At 44.5% G+C, this 9,827-nt stretch overlaps 1 protein-coding gene across 1 annotated transcript; it reads right to left on the bottom strand.

Annotated features, from left to right (window-relative positions):
* Nucleotides 1-5,550: 5,550 nt before the first annotated feature.
* Nucleotides 5,551-9,391, bottom strand: LOC106807331 (uncharacterized protein K02A2.6-like; the record flags this gene model as incomplete). The annotated part of the gene is given in 1 exon segment (XM_014809640.1): nucleotides 5,551-9,391. A coding segment is annotated over 1 exon segment (3,841 nt), but the record flags the coding sequence as incomplete, so codon positions are not given.
* Nucleotides 9,392-9,827: the final 436 nt, after the last annotated feature.

Raw genomic sequence — 9,827 nt, 5'->3', positions numbered from 1 at the left:
AATATACATCACATACCTTCTACACACCAGGCCCGTAGCCAGTTTTTTTTTTAATTTGCAAGAATTTCACCTCAGGTCGCTCTATTTTAGTGTAATAATTGCAAAATCTCCATCGTGCGGGGCGTGAACAGTGAACACCCCCTCCGCACCCTCCCCCCGCTCGGTCGCTTGGCTCCCTCGCCTGGTCGCTTCGCGCCCGAGCAGGGCGTTGTACAGGGGGGGTCCAGGGAGTCCGGACCCGCACCTTGCTCGCGCAGAAAACGCATCTGAGGGGGTGTAATTTTAAAAATTTTACCCAGACCCCCCCTTTGCGTGCTCGCAACTTCGTGTTACGGTTAGACCCCCCCTGGTACAAATCCTGTACACGCTCCTGCCGAGCAAATTGCCAACATTGAAAAACGAACCCCCCCCCCCCAATCATAAGCATACAAAGCTGGCTACGGGCCTGTACACACTACAATAATAACAGTAGTGATAAACCTTACATCCTATCAAATATACATTACATTCAAATTACAATTCAATACAATTCAATTTACAAATTCATTACGCACTCGTGTTCAGAACCCCATATCATTATTAATGATCTATTTGCTTTTAGGACCGCATTTTACACGACGCAATGCCATAAATTAGACTGGTACTCTTTCCCACCTCTCGGCTTAGTTGCTCGTTGGGCGACATAGTTGCCCAACGAGCAACTAAGCCGAGAGGTGGGAGCGAGTACCAGTCTATGCCATAAATTAGAACGGACGCGCGCAGGCTATATATGCGCAGTCATTGATCAAAGTGACGTTTGGTTAGCGATGAAACAGTTTAAAAAGTGTTATTTATACAGCAAGTAGTCTCATAAATACTTTGATACATTATTTAAATACTGTAACTAGAGTGGCTGAAAAAAACGGGTGGACCGACGGTCCATTTAACTTGTTAAATTTACTGGACCGAGAGAGATTTTGGTGGTCTCGGACCACGGTCCACCGCCTAACGTCGAAGACTGTGTACAACGCTGAAATAGGAAAACCATGGTGTCGTTTCAGCAAAATTAATAAAGTTTACCTACCTTATTTTGATACTTCTCTACCGGTATATTATGCAGGAGTCATAGCTAGCCAATATATAAGATCAACCGCTTCTCTCTACGATGTTCCTATGCCGAGATATAAAGCGATAAAAATCGAGTACTTCTAGGTAATCCTAGCGTCATATCACCGAGTAACACGCCTGTCCCGCGTTTAGTGACTGCTAATGTTGCTTCAACAAAGCTCGTATGTTTCCGTCGTTTATTGATAAATGAGATGAATAATATATCTAATATATATTTGAGTTCGTATGTATGTATGTATGTATGTATCTTCCCTATAGGCGGCCAAACCGCCCAAGCGATCTGGATGGAATTTCTACAGGGCCATCTCTTGTACCCGGGTAGTGTTCCTAGACGAAAAAAACCTGTCAAACCGTCAAACTCACCGAAAAATCCCTGAAAAACCCGTCAATTCGTACACTGTGCAGTGCTGCCACACAGAAAAATCGATGACTATTTCTTGCCATCGCTTCATCAGCTGTTGCTATTGTGAAACCGAAACCAGTACTAAAACAGAGCACAGCCAGGACCAGTTCAGAGGTTACGACTGCATTGTTTATCAAGAAGCTTTCAAATGAGAAGTGCAACTCATTTGTACATGCTGTTACGTGCCGTACGTGCCATACGTACATGCCGTACGTGGGCAGCTCAACAGTTCGAGACGCCACGAATCTTTACATATTTCCACCAGAGAATAACACAAAAAACATTGTTTATCAAGAGGTTTTCAAATGAAAACTGCAACCCATTCGTACATGCTGTTATAATAACTTTTTCTCATTTACACCATATTACTATTATGTTCCAGCTAGGGGTTCTAAGTTGGGTTGTGCTGTCACATAAATGTCATACGTAACAGTTTTTTCCCCATGCTAAATTGTAAATATTGATATTCTGTGCAAAGTTATTGTCGATTTTTACCCAATGTTCCTATTGTGTCCGATTAGTAGTAGTATGAATTAGTAGCACGATTTTACCCAGCGCAGCGGGTACCCGCAGCTAGTAGCTGAATATAACTCGTCACTGTGATCCTGCTTCTCTTGTTGAACGCGTTGTAATATAATTTACTTGCTCCTGCGATAGTGTTGGTGATTTAACATTCCTTTTCCTTCTACTATCTCTTTTCACATTTCCAGTCGCAGCCATGACTCAAACTATAACGTTTACTACAGCTAGACTGGTACCCGTCCCTTCTCAGACACCCCGCCCTATATCGAGCGGGGTGTGTGAGAAGGGACGCCACGGGTACCAGTCTATTACTACAGCTAGCATAAGTGGCGGCTCATCACCATGGCGACCCGACTCTTACGCTAGCTGTAGTAAACTCTGTAGTAATGATGTAACGAGTCAGCGCTCCAAGCGGCGACCGGAAGCAATATTAGCAGTCACTAAACGCGGGACAGGCGTGTTACTCGGTGACATGGCGCTAGGACTACCTAGAAGTACTCGATTTTTATCGCTTTATATCTCGGCATAGGAACATCATAGAGACAAGCGGTTGATCTTATATTGGCTAGCTATGACTCCTGCATAATATTCCGGTAGAGAAGTATCAAAATAAGGTAGGTAAACTTTATTAATTTTGCTGAAATGACACCATGGTTTTCCTATTTCAGCGTTGTACGCTCTGTGGTTAATGCGCTCTTGATAATACTGTGCGCACATGGAAATAATATTTTATGATGGGTCCTCATAGAACAGACTCTTGAACTATGCTAATTCCTTGTGTTGTTCTTGTAATTCTCAAATAACAGTTAAACACAAGCGGTGGGTGATTTTACAATCATAGCGATGATTTGTTTCATAAAAGAGTATACAAATGATAGAGTTGATTTGGATTCTTTTGTGGTAATGCACAGGTTGCCATACTGAACCTGTGGCCAGCATATCCATTGTATTATGTGTGTAGTCGTTATACGAATGATCAGTGACATTAATAATAGAAATCCCATGTAATCGCTAATTGCCATGTGCTTCTAATGGGTAACCTGGGGTCTGAATACTATGGTATCATGCTAATACTATTACCATTATGTGTTGCAGAATGGACAGATATTTGTGTTTAGTGGCATGTTGGAGGTTGCCACCAATGATGATCAACTAGGAATTGTCCTCGGACATGAGATGGCACATGCCATCCTCAGCCACTCCGTAAGTTTCACAGAAGTACCATGCTCTATGACATTCACAGATGACATTAATTAGTGGAATTTAATTGTGATTCAGTGTAACTATTTATTTGTAAAGAGTGCAGTTTAATTTCTATGAGTTTATATTAGCAGTGCTTGACTTTGTAGTGATGTTATGCCTGCCTAGTATTAGTTGTGTGTTTGTGCTTCATCGAACCTTTAAACCCTCTTACACACAATAAGAGTTGGCTTTCCATGCGTTTCACAAAGAGTTTTCTGTGTGTTAGGTAATAATTACTGTATACGCTGTATATTTCGCGGTGGTTTAATTTTCGAGAATTTCGCGAACCCGTCCCCGACCGCGAAAATAACAACATGCGAATAATTCATACCGAATAATACTGATTAATTCATAATTCACCGACCGAGAAATTAACCACTCGCGAAATTGTCCGTCAAGCCTGAATTCGCAAAAATATCTGTACGCAAAAAATATGGCGTATACAGTAGTCTAAACAGTTGTGGTATTTTGTGTTGTTTTTGCTGTTTAGGCTGAGCTGGTGAGCTATACACAACTGTTTGACATTGTTGTCATAATGACGATAGCAGCTATATGGATGGTGATCCCCAGTGATGGGATTGCCCTAATAACCCAGTGGTTTCTACACAAGGTTGCTGCAGTGAGTATATGCATGTACAATTCTAGTTGCCTATGTACTACTAAATTTTAAACATATACAAACAAAAACTACAGTGTCTGTTAACTACTGCGTGTGGGTTTAAAATGGATAAACCTCGCAACAAAACGCCTACATACATACACCTACTGTGAGCAGGCTTGCAGTATGCATTGATAGATCTCTAATGGCAAAAGGCAGTTAGTTGACGAGGTTCGCGCCGATCTCGCGTGAAATCTCGAATGGTAAATATAATAGAACAGCTGTATTGGAAAGCCAACAGTTTGTTGTTGTTGTTGTTGTATCTTGGCACCCTCTCTTAAATTTTACAAGGCAATCGATTCACAAAGTGCGGGGATTATCTAGAGAAAGAGAAGATTAATTCCGCCTCTGATTCTCTGAATATTAGTGTTTCGAATCACCAGAATTTTCCGCACATAATCTACCGCTGGTTTCAATTGTTATGTTATGTTATGTTCTCGTACTTGTCGGTGTCCACTACACTGGATATAATGACAAGGTACTAAGGCTGAGAGGGTCTATGTCCACCGGGGTACTGCCGGAACGTACCCTGGGTATGGTTCGGTATACCAGAACGTACCCTGGTACTATCTTATATGCCGGACCGTACCTCGCCTACTCCACTAACGAGTCTAGCGAGTTGCCTACGCCTACTCTCTAACCCTAACCCGAACCCTAACCCTAACCCTAACCCTAATCCTAACCCTAACCATATCAAATAGTGACCAGGGTACGTTCCGGTCCAGGGTACGTTCCGGCAGTACCCTGGGGGACATAGACCCTATGAGCGGTAGTAAGTGCATTCAGGGATAAACAGGTGCATAATGATGATGTGAGTGCAATGCAACTGGTGTACTCTTAAAGTGGGTTCGCGTGCATGTGGGAGTGAAGCCTTGACTTAAAAACGTCAACATACGTTGTTTCCACAACACCCACGGGTAGGTTGTTCCAGATTGGAATCATCCGGGGAAAAAAGGAGAATTTGAATGCTTTGTTGTTGCAGTCCAGGTGCCGAAATTTGTGGCGTTTTTTTTAGATCTGGTACCTGACATCCCCGGGATCAGATATCTATTCGCCGGTATTGCTATGAGGTGGTTAACAACCTTAAATACATCACTACACTCGAGTTAAAGCATACGATACATAAGTTGTTGCCACCCGAGTTGGATCTTAATGTTATGTGTTGCATCTTACTAAATGATGCATCAACACAGTTATGTAAGTAGCGTAGATTTATTCAACTCATCTCAACTACAACCACTTCAACTACTCTTGTCAAACTTCACACATTTCTCCATCCGAAACACTAACTTGTCAATAATGAATTACAAACAAACCACACTAATAAGCTGGCTTCTTGTCAACCTTTACACTAAATCACACACGAAATCTTTAACTTGAACAATGAATAATGAATTTAAACTAGCACACTGATATGCTATGCAAAAACAATTAAGTTAAACATCGAAGATGATCCTAGGTTTCACTGGTCTCCCCGACCTAGTTCGGTACACATCATCTTCCCCCTTCTTCTGGGGGTTTTGCCGGATTGGCTCACTGACATGGCGCCTCACATCAGTCTGGTCAGCCTTGTCACCCATGGTTGCCTTGATCCTTGACTCCCTCAGACGATCCAGCCGTGTCGTAACATCAGCCGGCTCCTTCGACGTAGTCGGGACTACCAGCTCTCCAGTTGTGGTCTTACCTACAACCGTAGGCACATGAGTCACCTTTTCATTTCCAAGAGCGTCATTGGCTCTAGAAACTCGCAAGAACTGTCTGTTACGTTTATACGTTCTACCGTTGCTAGCCGTCACCTCATATGTTCTGCTTTTGATCTGTTTAGTAACCGTAGCGGGCTTCCACTCTTTTAACCCTGTCTGAATCGGTTGCATCCTGACCGTGTCACCGACCCTCAATGGTGGAAGATCATGTCTGAACTCATTCTTACGCTGGGCCAGCGTTGCTCGCTTGTCGTCCATTTTAGTAACCTCGGCATCCTGGTTCGTTGGTCTTAATCTGTCTAATGTAGTTGGCAACATAGTTTTAGTCCTCCTGCCCACAAGTCTCTGTGCCGGGCTAGTCTGGAGACTCTCCGTTGGTGTGTTTCTTAGGTTGAGTAGTCCGAGATAGGGGTCCTCTCTAGATGCCTTACATTTTCGCATGAGTTTTTTCGCCGACTTTACCGCTGCCTCAGCCACTCCATTGGCCTTGCTATTCCCTGGGCTTGTCATTTCATGTGTAAACCCCCATTTTGTGCTGAATGTTCTAAACTTCTCCGAGTTGTACTGAGGTCCACCGTCAGTGATAACCGTGTCAGGTATGCCATGTCGGGCGAAATGATGTTTTAACTTGTCTATGACCGCCGCAGAGCCTGTGTCAATGAGGTAGTCAATTTCAAAGAACTTGCTGTAGTAGTCAACCGTGACTATGTATGTTCTACCTTCAAAGGACAACAGGTCAGAGCCAACCTTCTCCCACGGACGGCCTGGAACTTCATGCATGAACAATGTTTCAGGTCCTTGCCTGTCACTGTATGTAGCACACACATTGCATGCCTCAACATGCTGGCGAATGTCAGCCGACATTCCCGGCCAGAAAACTAACTCACGTGCCCTCCGTAGACAGGAGTTGATGCCCATGTGTCCAGCATGTACCTTGCGTTTGATATCCGCCCGCATGGACCTTGGGATAACTACTCTCTCACCTCGAAGTATGATACCGTCTTGCACTGAAAGTTCGTCTCTGTAGTTGAAAAACGGAGTGATTGTAGGTGGTAACCTTGATTTGTCATCTGGCCATCCTTTCATGATTGTGCTCTTGAGTTCTGTAAACGTCTGATCCTTTTCCGACGCTACCCGAATCTCCTCCAAACGGCCCCTCCTGATGGGAGAAAAGGAAACGTTGTTAACTGTTACAACGTCTGTGACTGGTTTGTCTGGTAGTGGATTGCGAGACAGTGCATCAGCCACAGGTATGGATGTACCTGGTTTATATACAAGTCCAAACACGTATTTCTGGGTCCGCAACAGTAGAGACTGTAGTCTCCTGGGTGCCTTTGACAACGGTTTTGACACAATCGCTACCAGTGGCTTGTGATCTGTGACTATTGTCACTTTCCGACCGTATGTGTAGTAATGGAATTTCTCCAACCCGAATGCTACAGCGAGCATTTCTTTTTCGATTTGCGCGTATCTTGTCTCTGTGTCTGTCAGAGAACGACTCGCGAACGCTACAGGTCGACCATCTTGGAGCAACACTGACCCCACTCCATATTCACTAGCATCATTCTCTAATACTAGATCTTTCGTAGGGTCGTAAAATGCAAGAACTGGCGTGTTGGACACCATCTCTTTCACCCGCAGGAATGCTTGGTCTTGTGTCGCAGACCACGTCCATGGCACATCCTTCTTCATGAGATTGCGTAGAGGCTGTACCACCTCAGTGAGGTTGGGCAGAAACTTGGCCATGTAGTTCACTAACCCCAAGAATCGACGTAGACCGTCCATGTTTGTAGGTGGTTTCATCGCCATGACAGCTCTGACTTTCTCATCATCAACCTGCAAGCCATCTTTTGAGATGCGGTGACCCATGAATGTTAATTCTTCCATCAGCAGCTGGAATTTATCGCTGTTCAGTTTGATCCCCTTTTCGCGACATCTTGCCAGGAATGCATCCAGTACCTGGTCATGTTCTTCGACTGTTGCTGCGTGAATTATCACATCATCGGCGATACATGCTACTCCCGTCAGCCCGCCAAGTGCATCAATGAGTCTCTTCTGAAAGATTTCAGACGAAACTGATGTGCCGAATGGGAGTCTCAGCCACCTATATCGTCCAAAACATGTTTGAAATGTCGTGAGCATACTGGACTCTGTGTCTAGTTGAACGTGCCAGTATCCCTGTGCTAGATCGGCCTTCGAGAACACACGGGATTGACTCAACTCATGTAGCATGTCATCTAATATTGGCAGTGTATAATGCTCCCTTTTTAGGGCCTTGTTGAGCTCCCGAGGGTCTAAGCATATCCGCAGCTTGCCAGACTTCTTTTCAGCAATCACGAGCTGGCTGACCCACGGGGTTGGTTCATCTACTGGAGTGATGACACCAATCTCTGTCAAACGCTCCAGTTCTGTTTTCAGTCTGGGACGAATTGCAAGTGGTACTCTCCTAGCAGGCATCACTACTGGTATCACTGTGTTGTCCACATTCAGGTGTGACCTACCGTGAAACGTTCCAAGTGTTTCGTCAAACAGAGCAGCATGTCTGTCAGTGATTGCCACAACTGCTACTCTTTCCACTTGCTCCTCGTTGACCACTATCAGTTTCATTTGCTCAGCTGTCTTTAGCCCCAGAAGGGGTGTTAGATCCTCTTTCACCACTGTGAACTCCACTGAATACTTCTTGCCCCCCTTAGGGTTACGTACAGTTGTACGACATGTTCCGAGAGGGCTGTACTCGTTGCCATTCCAGATCTTCAATTTTTTAGTCGTTGGGGTCACACTTGGTGCAAAACGAGCTGGCAGAATGTTCACAGATGCTCCAGTGTCCACCTGGAACACAACCTTGTGTTTCCCAATTGACATTAGGCACTTTATCTCTTTATACGGTTTAGGTGATCTGACAGAGTTGAGCCACTCTTGCCCGTCAGATTCACTCGATTCATCTTCTGCCACTCTGTGAACCTCCCTAGCTCGTGGCTGCTTGGAGTTGGGACATTTTTTCGCAAAATGATTTCTTTGTTTACATACATTACATGTCTTCCCCCATGCTGGGCATGCAGACTTTACAAACACATGTGAGAGCCTACAGAACTTGCAGATTTTTTCCTGTGGTTGCTGTGCCATTCTAAGGGGACGCGTCGCCTTCTGTTTCGGGGCAGTTACTTTGTTGACGGTCTCAGGGCGAAGCGTCTTGCATTGTGTGGCCGCGTTTTCTGCCGCCTTGCACACGTCAATGCATGTCACCAGTGTTAGGTTTCTCTCTTTCAACAAAGCCTGCTGCGTACTAGAGTCGTGTATACCTAACACGATTCTGTCCCTGATGATGGATGAAACGCAGCTGTCACAATAATTGCATGTCTTCACTAATGACCTTATGCTGGCATGAAAATATTCAAAGCTTTCAGACTCTTTTTGGTCTCTTTTGTTGAACAAATAGCGCTCGTAGGTTTCGTTGATTTCTCCAATTGCAAATTTGTCAAACTGCTCTAAGACTTCATCTACAGTTCTCTGTGATGCAGGTGTGCTGAACTGGAAACCGTTATATGCCTTGAGGGCTTCCTCCCCTAATGTATGCAACAACAGAGCTACTTGGTATTCTCTTGCCTGAGCTGCTAGATTTGTGATTAGCGCATAGTTACCCCACTTTTGTTTGAATATTTTCCAGTTCTCTGCAGGAGTACATTCATAACACACGGGCTGTGGTGGTCGTATGCCTGGTACCGGTCGCGGTTGTACCGGATGTTGTTCTTGACCATTTACACTTCTGTGGGGGGTCGCTGCCTCAGCACCAGCCCCGGCTAAATTAACGCCGTCTTGGCCCTCTGCCATGTTTGCTTGTTGTTTGCCTTTACTTGGGCTAATATACAATTAGCGACTTGTCAACACTCGTAGACAAACAGTACACCACAGTTAAAATGTTAACCATGCAGGCTCACACGATACACGTGCGACAGAGCAAAGTTCCAGAACAATCGATCCATCATTCATTTAGAATGCACTTTCTTGTACGACTGTTCATGTAGACATCGGCGTGCGTAGTTCGTTTACATGCTCCCACCATGTTACGTGTTGCGTCTTACTAAATGATGCATCAACACAGTTATGTAAGTAGCGTAGATTTATTCAACTCATCTCAACTACAACATGGAAGCTTCTCCTTGTTACATTCCGGATGTACGCGTAGCGCCATCTA

The sequence above is a fragment of the Priapulus caudatus genome, unplaced genomic scaffold, assembly GCF_000485595.1.
Source record: "Priapulus caudatus unplaced genomic scaffold, Priapulus_caudatus-5.0.1 Scaffold208, whole genome shotgun sequence".
Lineage (NCBI taxonomy): Eukaryota > Metazoa > Priapulida > Priapulimorpha > Priapulimorphida > Priapulidae > Priapulus > Priapulus caudatus.
The sequence above is the reverse complement of the archived record's forward strand: the minus strand, read 5'-3'. Positions and strand labels throughout refer to the sequence as shown.